Here is a 23,800-nt window from a genome sequence, read left to right on the forward strand (position 1 = left end):
GCACCCAAACACACAGAACTGGGGTTGTGCAAGGTGCACTAAATACCTGAGAGCAAAACATCCCTGCTTCTCCCACGGGGGAGCTCAGGGGGAACCGTGAAAAGGGAACTTTCCAGGACAGTCACCTCAAAATCCAGGCAGCATCAAAACGAGCAAAAAAGCCAACCTGCCCTCCTCATCCCTGGGCTCACCTTGCAACCCTGCAGCACAGCAGGGAGCACCTTCCTTGGAATGATTCCATGCTGCTTCCCACCAGCCACAGCAGGAAATTGGGGCATAAGTATTTCCCTGGGAGGTCAGAGAGAGAGAGACCAGGCCCACAGCTGCTGCTTGGCTTTGCAGGGAGTGGACGATGCATTTTGGGACAGCACTCGGAGAGCCAGGCTTTCCTGCTCTAGCACAGGCTGGTGCCCCTCTGGCTGGCTCTGCGTTTGCTCAGGGCATGCAATCCTTCACTCCTGCTTTCCCTTGGCCACACTCCACCCCACAAAACCCTTTAATGAAAACCACCGTGCCCAAGGGCTTCACAAAAGGCACCCAGGTGTGGAGGCTGTTATTAAACCCTCCCAAAAACCCTGACGGCAGCGCTTCCTTTTAGTGACCCAGGAGTATTTATCCAGATTTTACAGTGGCTGCTTCCCCAGCTCCTGAGCAGAACAACTTCACAAGGGCCTTTTGATTCCCGTTTGGATTTTTTTTTTCCCCATTGTGAGCAGTGTTCCTCCACCCCTTCACCTCTCACGTGTTATTGTATTGCTGCTACCAAAAAAAAAAGCAAACGGTGCTTTGATGATGCTCAGTGTGTGAAGCACACACCTACCTGGATATTTGCAGAGGGAGTTTAACCCTTCCTATTCCATCAAGTAGGGTGTAGGACAAAGCAGGCAGCTGTAGGGTCCTGGCTCTCTGTTCCTAATGGCACTCAGGGAGCAGGGAGATCATGCTCCAGTTGCTGGTGGCTGAAGCTCTTTCAGCCTCACTTTCTCAGAACCACCAATTAAGAGATCACCAACCTTCCTCTGCCCTTCCTGACCATTTCTGAGCCATTTCCCCCTTTTTTGGTCCAGGTCAGACTGCATAAAGCAGGTCCCAAGTCCAGCTTCAGCACCCTGTTGGCTCTGATTGATGCAGAGACAAGGTGAGCATCCCCAAACCCCAGGGGAAATGGAGATGTTCCTCTTGCTGGTTCTGCCTCAGAACGAGTAAAGGTATTTTATGCACACTTTCATATAACATTATTTTTAGCTGGGGGAGAACAGGCTGTTTTTTCAGGCAGCAATGATGATTTGGAAACCACAGGTTACAAACAGAGCAGGTTTACAAATGCGACTATTAGTTCCCCAGTGGAAGCTTTAGCATCAGGGAGTTTTAGGTGGGTGTTGATTTCCACTGAGATGAAAAAAAACATTTTTGATTTATTGACAGAAGAAGCAAACACCAGTTGAACCCTAGTCAGTGCCATCCGCTCCTGCACAAGGTCCCAGGAGGCTGCTCATGGGAGAAATCCCTCATTAGGCTTATTTACAGCAGGGAGAGGGTGAAGAAATCCCACTGATCACAGAAATCCCAGCGTGGTGTCAGCGACCATGCACTAAGGACCTTTCCCATCTGACACATGGCAAAAAATAAATCCAGACAGGAGTAGTGATACCCTGTGTCACAACTGGAGGGACGAGGGCCAGTGAGTGTGATGCTGGCTCCCTCAGGTATGGATCCTGAGGTGGGTCCTGCTCACATGGATATTTTTTCTGGGATGCACCAGCATCCAAACCCACTCAGCACATTCCGAGGCAAGTGCTACCCTGCACTTCCAACCACAGCACCCCTTCTACCACAGCCACAGCCTTTTGATAAGCCACAACAAGATCCCCATGGCCACCAAATCTCACAAATCTCCATCCCGACACTCTTACATTCCTCAGGCAGAAAGTTTGAGTCCTCAAAGGCGATCCCAAAGCCCGCCTTACGCAACCAGCACAGAACAAGCCGCCAAGTGCAAACCTTCTCCCACAAGCTGTTTGCAAGTCATTTGCCAGCCAAGGATTATTTTGCTGCAGGAATTTGCCAATAATTCAGCAGATTAAACAGGCGAGAGTTTCCTGCAAGGGAAGCACAACCACGGCGCCGAGGAACAGCAGCTCTGGCAGTGCTGCGGGGCAAAAGCAAGGGCTGAGCAGTGCGGAGGAGCCCGTGACCTGGAGCAGCTGATCCCAGTGACCCCAAAACCAGTGCAGGACGAAAATCCACGGGTTGCCTCCTCCACCCACCATAAGATAGAATTTGCCCCAACAGGTCGGTGAGGCCACGCCAGCAGGCACTGCTGGGGCAAAGCCAGCAGGTGAAGGGGGCATTCCTTGGGCAGGGCTCCACTCTGCTGGAGCAAACACCAGGCTCCCAGGGGGGCAGTGGTGGGGAAGCAGACGCTGGAGGGCCGTGCGCCGTGACTGCCAGTCCTGGGGGGACGTGGGTACCTCCTGTCAGGGTGGCCAGCACGGTGCTCGCAGCCCTTCATGGACAATTGACTCCCTGGCACGGGGCCTGGCTCAGCCCGGCACCGAGAGGAGCTGGCGAGGCTCCTGCCAGTGAGTAATTGCTGAGCGCTGACTCAGCACCAGCGCCCTTACAGCAGCAAGGCCAGAGCCGTGGGGAGGGCAGGGAGAGGCCCCTGCTGAGTCCCTCCTCCCAGCCCGGTGCTGCCCCTTGGCCCATGCCCCAAAGGATGCCCAGGTGGGGACACAGGTCATGGGCGTTTCCCAGCCCCCCGGCTGCCTCCCCCACACTCAGCTCAGTGGGGCCAAAAGCCTCTCTTGTTGCAACCAGCGTGTGTCCCGTGCAGTCCCCGGAGGTGTAAGCACCTGTCCCCAGGGATGTGAGCCCCTTTGCCCAGCCCAGGAGCCACAGAACCCTCTCCATGAGTCCCTCTGCAGATGTGGGAGAGCAGCAGCCTCACATGCGAGGGCTGCACCTCCCACAGGCCGCCTTCTTGCTGCCCATCAGCAGCATCACCCACCAACAGCACACCCTCCATTCCCAGGTGACATGGTTCCAGCTCCCAGCAATGCCATCCAGGTCCCCCCACTGGACCAAGGGAGTCAAAATGTCCCCAGCCATGCTCTCCTCAAGCCTCCTCTCGTGCACAGGTCCAACCTGCACCTCTCCACCGTGGACAGGCAGCACCCACCACCACAACCCAGCAGAAGCAGGCTCAGCATTCCCCCTCCTCCACCAAACACTCAACCAGGTGTCACACCCCACGTGGTGCCACCATCCTGCAAGCCAAGAGTCAGGGCTGTGCAGCAGGAAGCTCTGTAAAGACACCAGGCACCCTGCCTGGGTCCTGTGCCTCAGTTTCCCAGCCAGCCCTGCAGCTGCTCTGTACCCAGCAAAGCTCGTGGAGCACTCAGACCCATGGGCACCAGTGTTTGTACACATCAGACCAGCTCCTCTGAGCGTGATGTTTCCATCAGCAGGCAAAAAGAAACGGCCACAATCCAGGTACCACCTGCCCTCCACACAGAGAGGGGCCCAGGGGGTCACCCTGGGGGGGTTTGGCACAAGCTGAATGCCAGAGTTGGTTAACACAAGCCCAGACGCCCCTGCTCGTTTCTGTGTCACCAGGACAGCCCAGCACGCTGCAAGCAGGACTCAAATCTGGGCCATGTCCCTGGCAGGTGACACCAGCAGTGACACAAGCAGCACCCGTGAAGCTCTGTGTGCTACCACCCCCAGCACCACTGCTGCATGCTGGGACGATGAGCAGCATCACCTGGGAATGTGACCCTACCCAGACCTCATTCCCAAACCTCCAGCACCAGGGCAAGCCTGGAAAGGCAGGAGGAGAAGAGATTTTCGCCCTCTGCATGAAGGGTTTGACCAGAACATCTCCCAGACCCCATCCAGTTGCTTATCAGGTCATGTCACCACCTTGTCCTCACCCTGCCTTGTATTCAGGTGGGTGCCAGGCCACCGGGTGAGGAAAGCTGGACATGGTGGCCTCAGAGCCAGCCCTACTGCCCCTCGAGGGAACCTCATCCCACACCAGTGTCCACGGCAAAGCCAACACAGCACCTCCAGCACAGCGAGCCATCCTCCCCTCCCTCATCAGGACAACACCACTGACAACAGCAAACCAGGGGCTTCCCCGTGTCCTGGAGCACGTGTCCTCGCCAGGATGAGCCCCCAAGCCCAATCAACCCCACCAGTGGCCCCACAGCACCCGGCTCACCCGCTGAGGACCACGATGAAGTCCATGACGTTCCAGCCGTTGCGCAGGTACGAGCCCTTGTGGAAAACAAACCCCAGGGCCACGATCTTAATCCCAGCCTCGAAGCAGAAAATCCCAATGAAGTAGGGCTCCGTCTTCTCCTGCCAGAGTGAAATCAGTGACCCAGTGAGAGGGGAAGACTGAGCAAACACAGCAGCAGGCACTTCGCACTGGCCCAACTCGTATCCCATCCCACCTCCCCCAGACCCAGCATCTCCTTTGGGAGTCTTCTCAGCCCTTTCTCAGCCAGCAGCAACCTCAGAAAGAAAAAGAGGGTGGCTATGACACACTCAGGTTGCCCAGCCCTTCCCTACCCCTTTTTAAGGGGCTTAAACCTTCCTGAATCCTTTCCATAGAGAAGGGATATGTTACAGCAGCCCCAGGAAGGCTGGAGGAGCTAGTTCCAGGAGGGAGCTAGTCCTAGGAGAAAACCTCTCTTCTGGTCACCCCAAAATCAGAAGAAATAGCTTGGTAGGATTGTGTGGCTGCCCTTGGCTCAGCCCCCAGCCCACCAGTGCAGGGCAGAGAGGGATGGACACGGGGTACTCACTAATCTCCGTGACATGGGCGTCTTGTCGTCCTCGGGGAGGTGCTGCTCCAGGGCCAGCACGATGCAGTTGGCAATGATGGTCGCCAGGATCATGTACTCGAAGGGAGTGGAGGGGAGTTAAGGAGCAGAGAAGAGGTGGATGACACCCTCCCAACCCTCCAGACCACCCTTGGCTGCACCTGCTCAGCCACTGCTGCTGCTTTCCCCACGGGAACATCCACAGGCGCTGCTCGCAGGCAGGAGGGTGACGCTCACCTCGGTGTTGTTTGGAAATGAGAGGGGTGAGAGCCCCCCAAGACCTTCCTCCATGAGGACCTGCTGGGCCTCATCACTTCCTCCCCGAGCTCACGGGACATCAACCATCATCCCCAGTGTTTGTTGGGATGGAAACTCCCATGGGAGAGAGATGGTGCTTGTGCAAGGAGCGCAGAAGGTGGACACAAGGTTTGACACGGGACAACCAGGCTGGGCTTTGCCTGCAAGAAGGTTTGGCATGGTCCTTGGCAGTGTCAGGGAGGTTCTCCCTGCTGGCCAGGGCTGACACGTCCCTGTTTTCCTTCTTTTTTCCATCACAAATCAGCAGGAGATGGGGCTCAGGAAGGGGAGGAGTCACAAGGTATCGGCAGCCCTTGTCCTGAAACATCCCCATGGGAGAAAGACTGAGGAGGATGGAGCATCCCTTGCAAGTCCTGGGGACGTGACCTGGATCAGCCCACCTTGTGCCCTTGCCAAGCAGCCTGTGGGCAGCAGGATGAGCCTGGGTGACGCTGGGAGCTGCAGAGCACTCGGCTGAGCATTCCCAGCTCAAGGCACTGGTGGCACCTGGGTCTGACCCTCAGTTGAGGCAGAGTGGAAACTCCCTGTGGAGCTATCCCAGCTCAGCCACACCCCAGCAAGTCCCCAAGGGGCAGCAGCACCTTGTCAGCACGATCTGGGTGGACCCTTGGGAGCAATTCTAAACCCTACATGCATGCCCAGGTCTTACACAACCCTTCTCCAGGAGCCACCCCAAGCCAGGACAAGCAGCAGCAGACGCTGGTGTCGGAAGAGCTGAGGAAAGAGAGGGCAGTTTGACGCCCAGGAAAGCACCCCAAACTCAGCTTCCTCCTGCCTTTTGATTCATGGGATCGAGGCAGGGACACGGAGCTCTCCCCTGCCTGGCCCACTGCCGAGCTCTGAAAACAAAGCACTTCCAAATGACAGGATGGCCATATCTTTCCAACTTCCCATCCGTCTTTCCCAATTCTTCACAATAAAAGCCCTGCTGCCCTCAATAACTAAATGTGGAGCGATACAGCAGCAGGCAGCACACCCCTGATTCCACTCCCTCTGTGCCAAAACAGCTCTATTACTGTCACCACTGGTACCCAGACAGAGGACTGCCATCTTCCCAAAGCTCGTGTCTGTGGAAAAGGGCATGTGATCCCACCTGGGATGGATTTGCCCATGAAGGAATCACCCAAATCCCCACCATCCCAAGCTGGCTGAGCCCTTCCCCACCACAACAGGCTTCTCCAGACCCAACATGCTCAGACACATGTCAGGCAAGGAGGTGTCCAACGCCCATCCCATCAGCCCTGGCCAAAGGCGTGATTTTGTCTTTTCCAGCCTTGTCCTTTGGCCACTGACTACCGTGAAATGCTTTCCACCAGTGGCCCTGAGCCCACAGGCAAGAGAAGACACCCCAGCGTCCCAGGGAAATGGGAAAACATGAAGTGACCCTGGGAGCAGTGACACTGGGCACGCTGGCAAGGCAGGAGCAGGGATGGGCATAGAAACCGGTTCCTTGGCCAGGAGAGGCAGCCAAGGAGAGCCTGTGGGAGCTGGGATGTATTTAACCTGGTAGGACGAAGAGCCAGGAAAGATACACCCAGGGCATTTAAAAGGCCACTCAGTGAAATTAATGGTTGCTACCCTAGAGGCAAACCCAAAGAGAGAGGCTGCAGGGCGCCCTGCTGCTGGCTCAGACCTCGCTGCCAGCCAGGCACGGAGCAGGAGCAGCTCCCTGTGCTTGGAGAGGGGGGCCAGACTCCAAAAGTTTTTTCTCTGAAGCTCAACGCAAGTGAATATTTCACTGCATGGCTCCGGCAGAGACCGCATCCTCTCCCCGCTTCCCACCTCTGCCCGCACGCTCCAGCCGACCGCGGCGCTTGGCCCGGGGCCACCAGCCTATTTGGGATCTTTTCGTATCATTTTCCTGAAAGTCTGCGAGCAATTAGCACCGGCTTTAGAGACAAACAGCGTGTTAGTGGGGCGGGGCAGCAGCTCCCCTGGCACCAGGCACATTTGCCTAGATGAGAGCTGTGGGAACGGCGCGGGCAGTCCGTCTGTCCGCCCCGGCGCGGCTCAGCCCGCCCAGCATCCCGCACTGCTCCCTGCCACAGCCGCTGTTCCCGTGGGAGAGACACCTAGGTGGGAAAAACCCAAGTGCAGCAGCGTGGGAGCCCTGCTCAGAAGCGCCTGGGGGGCTCAGGACCACCACCATCTGGTTCAAAGCACCAGGGCAGCGCACATCTGTCCCACCCCTGCACAGGACCACGCTCCTGCTCCGCCTCCAGCAAGTGGGTGAGCAGATATCATCGAATCGAGGAATGGTTTGAGCTGGAAGGGACCTTAAGGACCATCTTGCTCCAGGCTGTCATGGACAGGGACGCCTCCCACTAGGGCAGGGTGCTCAGAGCCCCGTCCCACCTGGCTGAGCCTAAAAGGGCCATCCCTCCCCTAAGCACTGACCTAAGCACGAGGTCACTGCCAAAAGTGATTCCCCAAACCCCACTGCCCCAGTTTCCCGAGGAGCTGAGCCTGGGTAGTCACATCCAAAGCTGTGTGAGACATCAACCCCATGCAAACCAGCCCCCATAGCTCCAGCTGTGCCAGGGTTTGAGGGACCAAGAGGAAAAGAAGCTCCCGAGGGACAGCAGGAACATCTGGCTGAACTGAGGGATATTTTATCCCCACTCTTTACTTCTGCCAAGCAAGCATCCTCCCAGTCAGGGCTGGAGCCCACCAGACAATCCCCTATCAGAGCTTTGTTTTCTCCCACATCAGATGAATAATTACACAACGTCTCAGCCACCCAAAATGCAGAGTAGCCCTCGCCTCCCTCCAGGCCCAGTAATGAGAGCCCATCTCCCTCCAGCCTTCCCCTCCCTCCTCCTCTTCCGTCTGGCTTCTCCTGGAGGATCATTAGGGAGCCGATAAAAATAGGTTTTCTTATTGATTTATCTCCTTTACCCAATGCTCTCTCCCCTGCACCGTTGACTTGTTTCCTTAGCAACTCGGCCGATCCCTGTGCACGCCACACCTGCAGCTCCACGCCTCCCTGCCCGTGCCTTTGGGGCGGGGACAGCGACCCCAGGCCACGGGGGCATGTCCCAGACCACCTGGATACAAGAGCACTGTTAGCCCATCTGCTGTGGGCTAACCCCATGCCTGGAGCTGGAGCTCCTTGGCATGTCTGTCAGAAAGGTGTCCGGCCACCGGCGGATCTTCCAGCTGTGACCTTCCTCTCTCTTCACCTTCCTCGCCAGCCAGAAGCCCAGACCAGCCCACCCAGAGGAGGCAGGGAGTGAGCCTAGCTCCAGTCCCTGGAGATGGGCTTGTGGTGGAGATGGGTTGATGGGTTTATGATGGGACATTGACAGGAGGTTGGGTACAAGACAAGTCACTCCCCGGATGCAGGCAAGGACAGGAGCTATGGAGAGCTCCCCTCCATCCCACCCCTTTCCAGTCCCTCCTCCCCACTCCTGGGCAGGCAGGCGGGGAAGGAGCAGAGGAGCCAGAGGAGGGAGGCCACATGGGCCTTGGGGAATCCTACCTTCCAGTGCCACCAAAAGAGCAGGAACAACTTAACCCCTGTCCATTCCTGCATCATCCAGGTTCCAACAACTCCTAGGAAAGTCCTGTCTCTATTTCCCACTTCTCCCCACGTCTCCCTGGGGACCTGCTGCTCTGAGGGGCTTTCCCTGCTCCTCAGATGTCAATGAGAAAAAGCCCCAGTTCCTACACCTGTGGACTTCATCTTGCTGGTCCCAATCCCAGCACTGCTGCCTGTCCCATACAGACGTGGCATGACAGGACAAAAGATCCACATCTTCAGCATCCACCCTTAGGATGCCCCAATCCTCCTCCTCTCAGCTCCACAGCCCAGAAGGAAAGAGAGCAAGCTTCTCTCTAAGGCTGTTTTCACAGAATCATAAAATGGTTTGCGTTGGAAGGGACATCAGAGGTCGTCTGGTCCCGACCCCCTGCCATGGGCAGGGATGCCTTCCACCAGACCAGGTTGCTCAGAGCCCCATCCCACCAGACCTTGAACAATTCCAGGGAGTCCACAACCTCTCTGGGCAAGTGAGGGTTTTGGTTTCCAAGAAAAAACGGAAGAGCCAAGTAGAGCAAAACCTGTGAGTGGCCCTAATTCAACTCTGAGATTCCCTATCCCCATAGTACCTCCCTGGCTTGTCCCTGAGCACACAGGGGATTTCCCTCCACTCATAAGACTCTCCACAGGGTTGTGGCCCCTCCTGACTGTCTCTATCCCTGTGTCCTGCCCCCCAGCTCATCCATGCTGGGATGGGGGTTGACAGAAAGCAACATCCAGACCCCAAATCCTCCCACTTTGAACACGAGCCAGCTGCTGTGTGCCTGCTACACAGAGGCTCAGGCGAGTGAACGTGGACTTGGGTTGTGCTTGTGTCCTAGAGCACCCAGCCTGCCTTAATCCCACTGCATGGACACGGGAGAACACACTCCCTCTCTGCAGTCACAGCTGTGGCTGCTTTTATGGCTGCAAAATGCAGTGGTTTGGTTTCCATCAGGGGTTAAAGCGAAGGCAGTGACAGCCAGGAGTCCAATGGGGCAGAGCTGCCCACACTGCTGCCGCTCCTGTAGGGATGAGGGATGCAGGATGCGGGATGTGGGATGCCTGCCTGCCACGTGCAAACAGCTCCATGGAGAAGCGTCTCCTTCTCCCCCACCTCACCCTGGAAATCAAATCTCTCTCCTCTCCTCCTCCTTTTTTTTTTTTTTTTTTTAAACAAAAAAGGACCACATCATGTGATTTTCCTGCCTTAACATCAGTTTTTTAACTTTGGTTGCCACAGCAACAGGATGCAACTTGGCATCACCATGACAACAGCTGCCTCTGTTTAAATTCACCATCTGACAGGCAGCCTCGCTCTCCCCGGCTGTCAAAAAGATGGACCTGCCATTACACCTACTCGCCCCTCCCAAAAAAAACCCCTTCTAAAATCTGATGAATGGAGGGCACGGAAAACAGGATGGGAGGGCGGGGGGGAAGGAAAGGGGGAAACGTTCCTGGGGAGCGCAAGGATGGAGCTGCCCAAGGACGGCACGACATGGCGCAGGCTCTTCCCTTGGGAAGGTGAGACCTGCCGGAATCTCGGCTGGGGAAAAGCCAAGGGGCAGGAGATGCTTGGCCAGGTGGGGAGTGACATCACCAGGGTCCCCGAGGGGCACTGCCCACGCAGCACCAGGACACAGGGAGAGTCATGGTGAGGAAAACACTTCAGACACTCACGGGTGTGCTTCCCATGGAGCAAAATCCCCCTGACTGTTGCGACGGGGATGTGCCCTGGGGCTCTGAGGGCACTCCAGCTGCTCTAGGCCAGCCCAAGACCAGATATGGTCCTCAGAGGGGTTGAGGTAGGTGAAATCCCTCACCACAGGGCACAGCAAGGTCCTGATGGACATCCTCTTTCCCTGCCACACTGGGGGTAGGTGCAGCGGACAGCCTGCAGCCAGATGCTGTCCTTGGGGACACAGCCAGAGCCACACAATGTCATCTGGCCTTCCTGGGGCGGGAGAGGGATCTTATCCAGGTCAAATGTGATTAAGCGGATGAGGAACGGAGCAGATATGGATGAGCTGCAGCCCATCTCGTGTACTAACTGAATTGGAGCCTTCCAGGCAGCCAAACAAATGAAATCAGGGTGAAAGGCCTGGCCATCAGCAGGAGAAAAGCAGGCAGGAGGACAAGGCTGCGTTTCCCAAGGAGAAGAGAAGGAGATGTTCCTACAGCCAGAACAGCAGCTACCCCATGGTTTGTGCAGGACCAGTTGTAAAAGAGCAGCTCCAGTGTAGGCAACGCACTGGGCTTTCCAGCCAGGAGCTGGGCAAAGACTTGCCTCCCATGGAGCTGCATCCCAATCCCAGTTGCTCGTATTTCTCCTCCTTCTCCTCCATGCATCATCCCTATTTACACTGGGAAGCCAAACTGCAGAGGCTGCTGGTTATAATTACACAGTTACCCAGCAGATATCCAGGCCTGAATCACCAGATATTTTTAGCCCTATTACCTAGTCAACCAGAGCTGGATGAAGAAGAGCCTCCACTCCGCCCTGCGCTCCTCTCCAGCCCCTTTGGCTTTCCTCAGTGCTGTGCCCACCCTGACCCACGGCACCAGGACTGGCCCATCGCCTTCCCAAGGCCAGCAGCTCCTACTGACCATGGCCAAGATCCAGTGCTCTCCTCCCCAAAATACCCTCGTCCAGGAGCTGTGCCGTGGGCTCCAGGCCAGGCAGCTGAGGTGCTCACATGGTTTTCCTGGCCCTACCAAAAGGCACCGGCTGTCTGTGCCAGGCTACAACTACGAGGATGGGAACGACTGGCCTGGCCAGCCTAACCAAACGTATCACCAAAAGGCCTTGCCCGTTCCCAAGCCCTCAAAACTCCAGTGGTGCAGAGAAACATCCAGGGTGGATGCGTTTTTCTCAGAAAGAGATGGCAGCCAGGCGGGGGATAGGCAGGAACGCTGAGCTCCCGCGCCTGGAGCACGCCTGTTCCCAGCACTCACATGGGAATATGTCACTTACTTCTGGAAAAAAAAAAAAATTACAAAATGAGCCCATCTCCCTCATGCATTGCAAATTCCAGGGGAGAATAATGCTGGGGAGTTCTGCTCGTGTGGTGGTGGAGCTCCAGTCTCTAGGAGACAGCGGCTGCCTGGAGATGAGACATCACACCGGCACGGGACCCCAGCCCACGCCGGGAGTGCCGGGCCAGTGGCAGCACCCCAGCTCCTTCTGGCTCCCAACAAAAGCCAGAGGGGCTAGAGCCCTCCCACGCCTCGCTGGAAAAGCACATGAATAATTTGGCATATTCTGGAAAAGCAGGCAGCCGGCCTGGCCGCTGCCCTGCAGGGCTCCGCGCTGAGCTCGCCGCGTCCCCGAGCTCCTGCAGCCACCCACCCCGTGGGCGCTGCCAGGAGGGGCAGGTTCAGGGATGCCACGGGGAATTCAGCCCCTCCAAGCTGGCCCTTGCCACCCCCACAAGCCTACAGATTGTCACAGCTCCCCAGGCAGGACCAGGTCCTGCTTGGCAGAGGCTTGACCTGACGTGTGGGAGCTGCAAAGGGACAATTCCCCCGCGACAGGTCACAGGGTGGGTGACCTGTCCTGCACCCCTGGGCCTCACCAGAGCCTTTCCCCCGAGGTACCTGTTGCACCAAACCGAGGCACTGCTTCCTGGCACCAGGGAAAGCTCTCCCGTGCCCACCAGAGGAGCCAGGAACTCAACCAACAAGTTGCAGGGAGAGAAAGCGGCGGCGGCGGCAGCAGGAGCTGCATGGAATCACTGCTGCAGAACACGGCACGGGGAGGCTCCTACAGCCAAAGCGTGGCCACGCTGAAGTTTTCAGGCTCGGATCCTCCACGGGGGCAAAGCCCAGGAGGTGTCTCGGGGGGCAGCAGGCACCAGGTTGGTGCAGGGCTGAGAGCTGTGGTGCTGGGCAGCAGCCAAGGCGCCCAGGGGCACCCACAGGGAGGGTGGGAGGAGAGAGAGGTGCGTGGGGAGGTATGAAAGGATGGAGGAACAGGGGAAGGAGTGGGAGACATCTGCACCCTCCACCCTGCCCTAGGAGAGGGGGTCCCTGGGATAAAATCATGGCTCCCCAGGCCAGCCTCCCCAAAAAGGGCCGTGGGGCACAGCCATAGGTTTCCAACATCCTTCCCTCTGCCGCAGGGAGGGCGCAGCCAGTTCCCAGAGCCACCATGGGGGGCCGGGGGCCGCAGGGCGAGGACGGCCGTGCCCCTGCCAGGCGCGATCTGCAGCAAAGGGGGCACACACAGGAGGGACAGAGCCACCACCCCGCAGGGACTGGAGATTCACGGGCTCCCAGGTGGCTCCGGGACATGGAGGCACAGAGAAAAGGCCACTACCCCCCACGTCCCCAGGCACACACACAGAGCATCCCAAAGCACGCAGGGATCAGAGCACCCGTCCCTGTCAGCACGGGGAGGGGGCTAATAAATCCAAGCCTCAGGAGGGGCTGGGGGACTCCCAGAGGGGAGAAAGGGCTCAGCTCCTGTCAGGAGCAGGCAAGGAGCGGAGGACAGAAGGGGAAGCAGCAACAGGGCGAGGAGAGCCTCCCCAGGGGCCGGGGCACCCCTCTCCGCACACCTTACCTGCCCGCCAGTGCCACACACACGTGTCCTGGGCGGCCACCGAGGCAAATCCGGGCGGCAAAGGTGGGGGCCCACGGGGGCTGCAGAAAGGATATGGCCAGTCGATGAGCTTCTTGGCATATTTCCTGACTATGTTCTCTTCCCCAAAGAGGAAGAGCGATCTGTTGACGGTGAAGCAGTTCTGCCGGACGGGGATGGGGTTGTACAGAGCCATAGTCCGGGCTCGCTGCGCTTTGGTTTGCTTGAAGGCTCCCGGGCTCCCTCCCGCAGGGGCAGAAGCTCCTTGCCGGCTCCGGTTCTGGTCGGAGCCCCCATCTCCGGAGCCCAGCCTGCCGGCCACTGCCTCCCCAAAGCGAGCCATCCTGGAAGAAAACACACAGGTGAGCCAAAGCAGCAGCACCGAGGCGGCGGGGGGGGGGGGGGGGGGGGGCGGGAGGGGGGGGGGTGGGAGAGAAGAGGGAGGGGGTTGCGGGGCGCAGTCCCAACCACAGCCCCCTCCTCCTCTCCGGGTGATGCTCAGCTCCGTCTCTCCTCCATCCCCCCGGGGGAGCAAGGGACCCGCGTGGAGGAGAGGCGGCAACGTGCGGCACCGGCTCAGCGCCTTCGGCACAGCGCGGGGGACACCGAGCCTCCGGCCCCGCCAGAACGGCCCCCCGGGCAGCGGGGCGGGCAGCGAGCCCTCCTCCTCCGTGCCCAGCCGAGGCCGCAGCCCCTCAGCACCTTCCCCCAAGGTTAAGCAAGGGGTTCAACCCAGCCGCGTCCTCCCCACCGCTCTGCCTGCAAGCCCAAACCAGCCCCTTTTAACCCCCAAACCCCGCCGCAAGGCGAGCGGAGAGCAGGCACGGGAAGGGCAGGGATGCGAGTCCTTGCAGCCAGCCCCTGGCAAAGGAACAATTCGGAACAGCACCCAGCGCAGCAGCCGCGGCCGGGGGAACAGGTTGCAGCGTGGTCCAGCCTAGTTGGAGCCAAGTGTCCAACTCCTTCCTCCCGACTCCATCTTCAGCATCCTGCGGGAGCCCGGCCGCCCATCTGCCGGCTCGCCGGGGCAGCGGGCAGGGGCGGGGGGCCGAGCCCCCGGGCGGGCACCTGCGGTGGGGCGAGGGATGCCCAGCCCTTCGCTGCCAGGGCAGGAGCGAGCGCGCAGGGCGACGGCGGCTTCCCGCAGGAGCCGGGCCACAAAAATTGAAGGCTGCCGCGCCTCTGCAGCTCGGGGACAGCTCGCTTTAATGAAGTCAGTGGCAACACAGGCGCACACGAGCGCGCACACACACGCACAACACGCCCGGCTCGCTCCCTCGCTCCATCCAGTGCGTTCTTTTGGCAAGCACGGGAGCTGCCGCAAAGGAAAATCAGAGGCGAGGGGTGGGTCTGAAGGGAACAAAGGCAATGGGGGAGCCCCCACCCGGCCAGAAGCGCGCACACCCCACCCCACGCCCCCCCCCGCCCCCCGCCCTGGCTGCAGAGGGCTTTCCAGCACACCGGTGCTCCTAGGTGAGTGGCTAAATTGGGGAGCAAGGGGGGGGGGGGGGCTCCCCTCCCTGCATCTCCCCCACCCCACCTCAGCCCGCACCGAGCATCTCTCTCTGGCCACATGCATCATCCTCCTCCCCCATCCCTGGGACACTTCGAGGCTCCCGGCTCCCCGCCGGAGCCGCCCGATGCCAGCGGGTGCCCGGGGAGTGCCCTCCTGCTCACTCGCATACAGATGAGCCTCCACACCTCGGTATTCTCCTTTAGACACACGATGTTGTCTGGAGGAAAAAGCGGCTCATCCAAGAGGTGGAAACAACCCGGGATGGACGTGTCCCTGCAGGAACTTCCGTGGGGGTGGGGGGTGTCTCCGACCCTGCTCCCCCCCCCCCGGACACCCCAGTAAGGGCAGGGAACTGGGGACACTCCTGATGCTGCAGCCATGCGTGTGCCAAGGTCACCCAGGGATGCCCAGGGTCCCCTGGGCTGTGCTGTGCCCCAGCTGTGGGGGCTGCCTGCCCACCCACACACCTTTGGGGAACCCCCTCTGCCCTCCTGGCACACACAGGGTACCCCCAGGGGTGTCCCCAAGCCCTCTGTACCCAGCAGGCAGGGCAGGGCACGGCACACAACACACCCTGTGAGCTGTTCACACGCAGGGTCCCCCACCCTGCTGAAGCCCGAGGCCACAGAGCTCCCCGGGGCCTGTGACACTCGATGCCTGCATTTCCCACGGACAGACCACCCATGGCTCCAGCGAGCAGCACAAGACACCCAGTGTCCCTGTCACACTCCTCCCTTGCCCACCCTACCAACAGCCTGCTCTGCAAACACACAGTGGCTGCTGCCCTGGCCCTCACACCTGCTGTGGGGCAGCCAGGACTGCTTGAGGCATTTAAATTTAAAAAATAAAATTTTAAAAAATCAAGTTCTTAATCACATAAATCATTAACTCATTTGGGCCAGGGCTTCTCCCTCCGTGCAACTTGGCAACACCTGACCAGGGACTTCCCCACTCTGCAGGCACTACAGAGGCTGAAGGCCACAGGGCTCGTTTTTTGGCCCAGGCTCTCATGGGTGCACTGCCAGGAGCCCTTGGGCTGGCTGGGTGAGAAAGAGAAAGGTCCAGATTCTCCTCAGCAAGATAACAGAGAAGTGTTTGCAAAAAGGGTTGTGGGATCATTACCCCAACCTCAGCCAGGCACAGGAGCCCACCAGCTCTCTGTGACACCCCTTGGATGCAGCTGCTGCATCCCTTCTTAATTCTCTCCCTCCAATGCTCTTTATAACCCAAAGTGGGCCATCTGGGCGGTTTTCAACAAGTTCCCAGCTACCCCACTACCACCCTGCAGCACAGAGTGGAGCAGAGGTGCTCAAAACACTTCCCAGGCCACCAGCCAGCCAGAGTGACCCTGGCTTTTCATTCCACTAACAACAGGCAAGGAGGTGGCCACATCAGCTCCCGACTAATTACAGTCCCTTCGATCCAGTCCAGGCAGGACACTGCTCTGAACGAATCAATTATTATTTTGTAGCTCACCTCACCTCCTCCTCCTCCCCACCACCAACGCAGCAGCTTCGGCGGCGACGCCGCTCTTCCCACCTTTCAGCCCTTTTCGCCGCTGTTAATTAAGCCCGAGGCTGGGCCGATTGCCAGGAGCAGATCCTCAGCCCTGCAGAGCTCCTGCTCCTGCTCCCCCCAGCCCTCTCCCATCCCTGCCCGCACGGCGAGGCCCCACCCAGCCGAAAGATCCGGGCTCTGTGTGGTGCCCCGAGCCCGAGGAGGATGGGGAAGGCTCCACCTGCATCCCTGCATCCCCTGCCTGGCTCCGAGCAAGGGGCTGAGGGGGAGGAAGGCAGCCTTCCTCCTCCATCCCCTTAGAGCAGGGATGCACCCCTTACCTGGACACTTCTGCTGGGGCACCAGGCTGTCCCCTGACCCCGGAGCTGCCTCTTGCCTTTACTCTACATTTGCTGCTGCAGAGCAGAGCGCAGCATGACCCCGCTGGGAGCCTCTCTCCTGCTCAGACGGTGCTAAAGGATGGGATATTTATGAGAAAGCAGCTCCTTAAGAGAAGATTGAGAGCCAAAAGGAAATAAAAAAGTCTCTGGCTATGCCAGGAGACGCAGGCTCTGTTTCCCAGGATGTTTATCGCCGTTCTCATCTTGACCCTCACCCAGCACGCCGGGATCTGTGAGTCAGGGAGAAGTGTGGCTGATGCCCACATGATTCAACATGGCACAGGGATTCAGAGCCAGCTATGTGGGGCTGTTTGGGTTTTTGTCAATGGAGGAAATGTGAGAAGACAGGGAACAGCGGGTGCCAGGACAGGAAGGCGCTCGGGATGCGCTTGGTTTGACGGAGACAGGCTAACACTCCTCCAGTCTCAGCAAGCTCTGAGAAGGAGCAGCTGAGGAGCTGAGGGGGGAGGCTCAGCCTGGAGAAAAGCAGGCCCAAGGGAGACCTCATTGCTGCTGAAAGGAGGCTGTGCCAAGGTGAGGGCCGGTCTCTTCCGTTAGGCAACAAGTGACAGGGCAAGAGGAAACGGCTTCAGGTCACCCCAGGGGATGTTCAGACTGGATATTAGCAAAGGTGCCTTCTCCAAAAGCGTTGTCAGGCCCTGGAACAGGCAGCCCAGGGAAGCGGTGGAGTCACCATCCCTGGAGGGATTTGAAAGACGTGCAGATGTGGCACTTGGGGACATGGCTGAGCGGTGGCCTCGGCAGTGCCGGGTTAAGGGTTGGACTCGATGAGTTTAAAGGCCTTTTCCAACCGAAGTGATTCCACGGTTCCACGATTCTCACAGCAGTATTGCCATCCAAGTCCCCTCCTTGCTTTCCCCCCACCTCCCCCAGCCACGCCACCACCCCTGCACGGCAGGACATCACCGGAGTCTCGGGGCTGTCCCCTCCCGGGCGCTCCCGAGCCGCTGTGTCACCTCCCCCCGGCCTCCCCCGCACCGCGGGCCCGCTGCTGCTGCTCCGGCATTGCCATCTAGCGGCAGCTGTCCCCTCCCTGCGCCCCCGCCAGCCTCAGACAGCAGCCCGGACCGGCACAGCCCTTCCCCAGGGATGCTTGGATCAGATGCAAACCCCCCGCGCAGTTCCCGCATCCCTTTGCGCAGCCACCGGCTCCCCGAAACCTCCTGTGTTGTGCGTGGCTGGGTACAGGAACAAAAATAAAGCCCAAAAAATAAAAAGGGAAATAGCGTTAAAAGCATCCTCTGCCAAGTCCCGGGTTGCTCAGAAAGCCAGAGCTGTTCCTCAGCTTGGAGGGAGCACCAGGCAGGGAACAAGTCCCTGAGGAGAGGCTGAGGGTTGGGGTTGTTCAGCCTGGGGAAGGTTCCAGGCAGAGTTTAGAGCCCCTTCCTGCGCCTAAAGGGACTCAAGAGAGGTGGAGAGGGACTTTGGGCAAGGGCCTGCAGTGCCAGGACAAGGGGAAATGGTTTCAAGGTGACAGAGAGCCGGGTGAAACGGGGTATTAGGAAGAAATTCTTGACTGTGACGATGGGAGACACTGGCACAGGTTGTCCAGAGAAGCTGTGGCTGCGCCATTCCTGTGGCAGGAACATTTCCTTCCTGCCCTGGAAATGTTCAAGTCCAAGTTGGATGGGGCTTGGAATAACCTGGTCTAGTGGAAGGTGTCCCTGCCCACAGCAGGGGGGTTGGAGCAAATGATCTTTATAAAGTGCCTTCAAACCCAGAGCATTCTATGACTCTCATGCAGGGTCTGAGAGGGAGGACACGCTCCCCTTCCTTGACTGATATTCCCAGGAGATGTGATGGACTCCACTCATCTTAGAAAGTGGCTTTTGGCATCCTGATTTATTTTTTAAATGTGGCTATGCTGAGATGAAAAAAAAAATTTAAAAAAAATAGGATCAAATGAAAACCATCTACAGTGTGCTCTGGCCAAATTTCAAATTGGGACTGAGTAGCTGTGACTCAGAAGCGTGTTTATAACCATGCAGGAATGCATGGTTTTTTCCAGGAACAGTTTCATTACCTGCTGGATTAGAAGGAGGACGTTCTCCCCACTTGGAAAGGAGAAGTCCCGCAGAGCTGAGCACCTCTGCAGCAGCAGGGAGACAGAACCCCTGGGCTGGAACAATTCACACAGGATGGCATCTCTGGAGGAGAGCACCACACCAGCCTCTGCCTGATGCTCCTCTGTGCCGATGTTGGCAGCTGTGGCACAGGCCGGGACAGCCATGATGGCATTTCTTGTGCCAACAAAGCCTCTGCACCACCTCGCAGCAAGGCAGCTCTCACCCAACCCAGGGAAAGTGTTTCCCCTCTGTCACCTGCTCCCACTTTTTCCCAACAGCTTCGCCAGGATGTGCCTTCTCCAGCCCTGACAGGGATGGGCACCTTCATCCTCACAACCGCCAGGTCGTGTTCCCAGCACCAACCCAGGGGTGGAATTCGCAGGGTTAGCACTGGGATTTTTCCACTGAGGGATCAGGGGGGGTGAGAGCCAGCAAATCTCACACCAGGCTATGAAAATTCTGCCTCCAGATTTAAGCCACTGCCACCACTCGCTGACACTGCCCTGGGCTGCAGCAGCCACTCCAGGTGTCACAGAGCAGCCGTGGTGGGAGAACTTGGAGGTGTGAGGCTGGAGGTGGAATTATCTGCACGCTGCCATGAAACATCCCCGCCCTCACAGGCACTGCTGCTTTAATTACCAGGACCCACGAGCCCAACAGCCAGCCTCGGCATCTTCAAAATCAACAGGAAAACAATCCTGGATTGGAAAGCTCTCTTTTGCTGGGGTAAGGGAATAATCCTCTGGGAAAGGAGGCTTTGGTGGCTGCACCTCCCCCCAGACACACTTTTACAGCAGAAGCAGTGCCCGAGCATCTCTCACCCACAGGCTTCCCCCTGCAGCCCCTTCCCCAGACCCCAGCTGCAGCACACCTTGCATTCCCACCCTAGGGGATCCCTTTTCCTAACCTCTCTGCAAGTGCCTGCTTAAGACCATCCAGCACAGAGCATCTCTGTTTCCACTTCTTAAAACGCCTGCCAGCTCTCGGCTCCCGAGAAAAACACAACTCAACCCTGAAGCAAAATGCCACACAAACATGAGTGTGGCAGGTCCCACTCAGGGCTCCCAAACCTACAGCATCCCACCACAACCCCCCAGGGCCCCCCAGCCTCCAGCTACCCCAGGGGTGAAAAGCCAAGGCTGATTAGCCATGGCTCTTTAGGGAGCATCCATCCCTTCCCCTCCTCCCCTGCATGCAGATGCTTCACCGTGATCTGTGGTGACATCTTTCTGTGCAAGCAAAGGAGAGATGCAGTAATGGTGTCTCTGATGTCATGACGATTTTTTAAATTTTTTTAATGTATTTTTTATATTTTTAGTGGTTTAAACATGTATATTTGTAAATTTTTAAGTTTAATAATTGAGCATAGCTTTGATGTTTTGTTATGCTCAAAAACCAAACACCTAAAAAGCTTCGCAGTTAGAAGCTAAAAAAAAGGTTTTTTGAAAAACTAATGTTTCTTTAGAAATACATCTTATAAATTAAGATAAAGCAGCCCCACACTGCAGTGCTGTGGGACTGGGGCAGCTCGTGCATCAGAGGCACTGATAAGGCAGAACATTGTTGCATCTTGAATTAAAGGTGGATTTAGCAACCAAATCGTGGAATCACAGAATGGATTGGGTTGGGAGGGATCTTTAAAAGCCATCTGGTCCAACTCCCCTGCCACGAGCAGGGGCATCTTCAACTAGACCAGGCTGCTCAAGCCTTTAAATGATGGCAGGTTGGGGGAAGCTTGAAGGACAGCAAAGGAACCTCCAGTTCTGGGCACTTTTGGGGACATGGTAGGGATGTGCATCCAGCCCCACAAAATTCAGAGGAGGTGCTTTTGGTGCTCAGTCTCACTCTGTGTCACTGTGTCACAGTGTCACTCTGTCAGTGCTTGCACTAACCCACCCCCACAGGCCGCTCAGGACTTTGTACTCCCCAAAAACACTCAACCAAAAACAAAACCCACTTCTGTGGGTGCATGACAGTGCCCAGACAAGCGCAGGGGGGTTGCTGACACCTCAAGCAGAGGCAGGTGAGACCCCACCAGCCCCAAACCACCGAGAAAAGGGACAGCATTGCTTTGCAGTGCTGGCTGCAGGGATGCTCCCCTTTCCTACCTAAACACCCCGCTCCAAGTGCTCCTAGCAATGCAGAACTCCCCGGGCTAACTCTGCCTTAGGCCAGGAGGCTTTGTGGCTCAACTGAAGGGCTCTGGAATAATCACCCATTAATAAATAGCCTGGAGTGCCCTGTTGCTTTATTTAGCTTTGCCAGCCCGGGCTCTAATTAGCGTTTGCAGTCACATCCTGGCTGCTCTGGGCAGGCATGCAGCAATCCCACCTCTCAGGGAACAGCTATCCACCCTCCCCTGCTTTGCCATCACATTGAAGCGAATTTCCATCCCTGCTTCCAACCCCCAAAAGCCTCTACACAACCTCTCCCCTCAGCCAAAAGCTGTGGAGCATCCCAGCCTCACGCTAAGCGAGCTGGCAGGAGGTGAGATCACACCTCTCCATCCTCCCCCATCTCACACAGGTCCAGCTTCGGGCAAGGCACTTCCAGAGAGGTCCACTTGAGAAGATCCAATGGGGGAAAACCAGGGATATTTGAGAATGGGCCAGCCCAAAACGTTGGGACTGAGCAGCATGGATAAAGGGAGAGCAAAGAGACAAGGAAGGGACAGAGGGGGGATGTTCCCCTTCTTGCCACTAAGGCCCTGCAAGAGCCAGACACCAAGCTGCCAAACTTTACATGTGTGTGGGAACAAGCTCAGAAAAGACATCCTCAGAGCCATCCATAGACAGCCAACAGCAAAAAAAATCTTATTTCTAGCCTGTCAAAGGGTTGGAGAGGGATTTCTAAAAGCATTTTTTCAACCGCTGCACTACCCAAAGCGAAACAGATCCCCCAGCATCCTCACGACCCCTGTGCCAAAGCCAGCAGGAGATTTTCTTCTCCCTTAGACCTGTTCTTCACCCCTCCAAGAGGCGGGTCCATGCCTGAGGGCCATCCAGTGCTTTCTCTGATCCTCTGCCTACCCTGCAAGGCTCAAGTTGGATAAACACAGCAAAACACCCACTGCCAGGGGGTGGGGTGACAGAGGAGTCTCCTTCCTGCCTTCGGGCTGCAAACACCCCCTGCAACAAAAAGAAAGCTGGACCAGAAATCCACCAACTCCATCTGCAACCTAATGAAGCCAAACTCACAGGCTCAGCTTCCTCCAGAGCAGCCCTGCTAGCAAACAGGGGTGGCTTTGACAAAACTACGTCGTCAGGAGAAGACGGAGCTGCTGAAAATATTTTTTCCAGCAGGACTGAACTTGCACTGAGCAGCTGATGCTCGAGGCAGCCAGAGAAGCCCCATCCCTGGCCTGCAGCCAGGAGGGAGATGCTGCTTCCCTCTCCCAAACCTGTGAAAGAGAAAAGGCCAAAGAGCAAAACCTCTCCGCGAGAGCTGCTCAGTGCTGGGAGGTGTGAACAAACGTCCCCCTTGCTGCAGCGACAGGCAGCAGCTCAGCAGCCTCCGTGGAGGCAAACACCTTCAGCAGCCAAGGCTGAGCACGGCTCCCCACACTCCTCAATGGGAAAAAAAGTTCATTGAAGGAATTTTAGGCTTAATTCCACCCTGGAAAAGGCACTTACAGCATACCAGGTGCTGTCTCACGAGTTGTGAGGGGGGTGGGGGGGAAAGCAAGCCCTGTGAAGCTCCTCTGATGACAAATGAAGGAGCTGGGATTTGTGGCAGAGCTCGTGGGGATGACGCAGGTTTCATCACAGCATCATCCACCATGGTGGCACATTCCAGGTTTGCTTCCCACCAAACAAGGTGGTTGGCATTGCCCGGGGAAGATGGGACAACGCCAGCTCTTTCAGGTGGGACTTGGGAAGGACAGTGTCCCACTGATCTCCTTCCCCACGGCTGGGATAAGCACCCAAACATTTGAAAACTGCTTAAGTGCAACTTCAGGGAGCTCCCTGACATTTTAAAGAGTCATGGAATGGTTTGTGCTGCAAGGAACCTTAAAGAGCACCTCATTCCAACCCCTTGTCGTGGCCAGGGACACCTTCCACCAGATCATGTTGCTCCAAGCCCCCCGTCCAGGCTGGCTTTGGCCACTTTCAGGGATGGGACATCCACAACTCCTCTGAGCAACCTGTGCCAGGGCCTCACCACCCTCAGTCGAGCAAATGCCATTTTGGGAGTGCGCAGTGAGACATCCCCGATATTTTAAAATGCAAAATGTTGAGTTAAATGAAAAATAAGTGATTGTCTGATCAAACCAGCTACCTCCTGAGGTGCCTGAATTAACCTAGTATGCTGCCATCCCTGAAAAACAGTGTGTGAGGGTGGGAGGGGCAAGGCAGGTACTACACCTAAGAAATTGAGAGTAGTAAATAACAGTAACCCTACAAACTGGAGAGGCTGGAAGACGTCCCTGCCACAAACACTCCCCAGCCGGCAGCCAGCCTCCCGGCAGAATCACACAGGGACAGCTGGGGACTGCCTGGGAGAGGGGAAGAGGCTGAATTATTCCAGGGGAGGGAAAGGACGAGGATGCAAATGAGCAGGAAATCTGAGAAGTTTCGGCGCCCGCAGCTTGCACCGAATCACGCTCCTCCAGTGCAGGGAGATGCTAAAAACCAGGGACTGCTGAAGCAGAGGGCTGTGCTGCCATCCAGAGGGACTTCAGCAGCCGGGAGGAACAGCAGAGGAGCAGCGTGGAGTTCAGCTGCACGGGAAACACCGAGCCCTGCACCTGGGGAACAACAAACCCATGGGAAGGGGCTGGGCAGGGACAGAGAGCCCCAAGGGACCTGCTGGCCACCAGCACTGTGCTCTGGCAAACAGTGGGCCAGCAGCCCCTTGGGGTGTGTTAGGCACAGCCAGTGGGTCGAGGAGGTGGCCTGTCCCCTTCATTTAGCCCTGGTGACACATCCAGAGTGCTGTGGACAGGACGGGACAGGAGACATGGGCTACTGGAGCAACTTCAGCCACGGTGACCAAGGGACAGGAGCTGGGAGAGCTGGGGCTGCTCAGCCTGGCTGGAAGAGGCTCC

General features: G+C 57.5%; 1 protein-coding gene across 10 annotated transcripts in view; it reads right to left on the minus strand.

Moving 5' to 3' along the window:
- The window catches only part of CACNA1E (calcium voltage-gated channel subunit alpha1 E), a 108,326-nt gene that overhangs the window by 77,161 nt on the left and 7,365 nt on the right, over positions 1-23,800 (minus strand). For all 10 annotated transcript variants that reach the window (XR_010722396.1, XM_066192128.1, XM_066192120.1 and 7 more), the window contains exons 2-4: positions 13,330-13,596; positions 4,815-4,920; positions 4,226-4,365 (exon numbers count right to left, since the gene is read on the minus strand). Coding sequence is in view for 9 of the 10 variants with exons in the window: in XM_066192128.1 (XP_066048225.1) it covers positions 4,226-4,365; positions 4,815-4,920; positions 13,330-13,596 (513 nt within the window). In the remaining variant the exon portion in view is untranslated. The remainder of the gene's footprint in view (positions 1-4,225; positions 4,366-4,814; positions 4,921-13,329; positions 13,597-23,800) is intronic.

The sequence above is a fragment of the Chamaea fasciata genome, unplaced genomic scaffold (genome assembly GCF_029207755.1).
Source record: "Chamaea fasciata isolate MVZ Bird 193981 ecotype frontalis unplaced genomic scaffold, bChaFas1.0.hap1 SCAF_10, whole genome shotgun sequence".
NCBI classification, from domain to species: domain Eukaryota; kingdom Metazoa; phylum Chordata; class Aves; order Passeriformes; family Sylviidae; genus Chamaea; species Chamaea fasciata.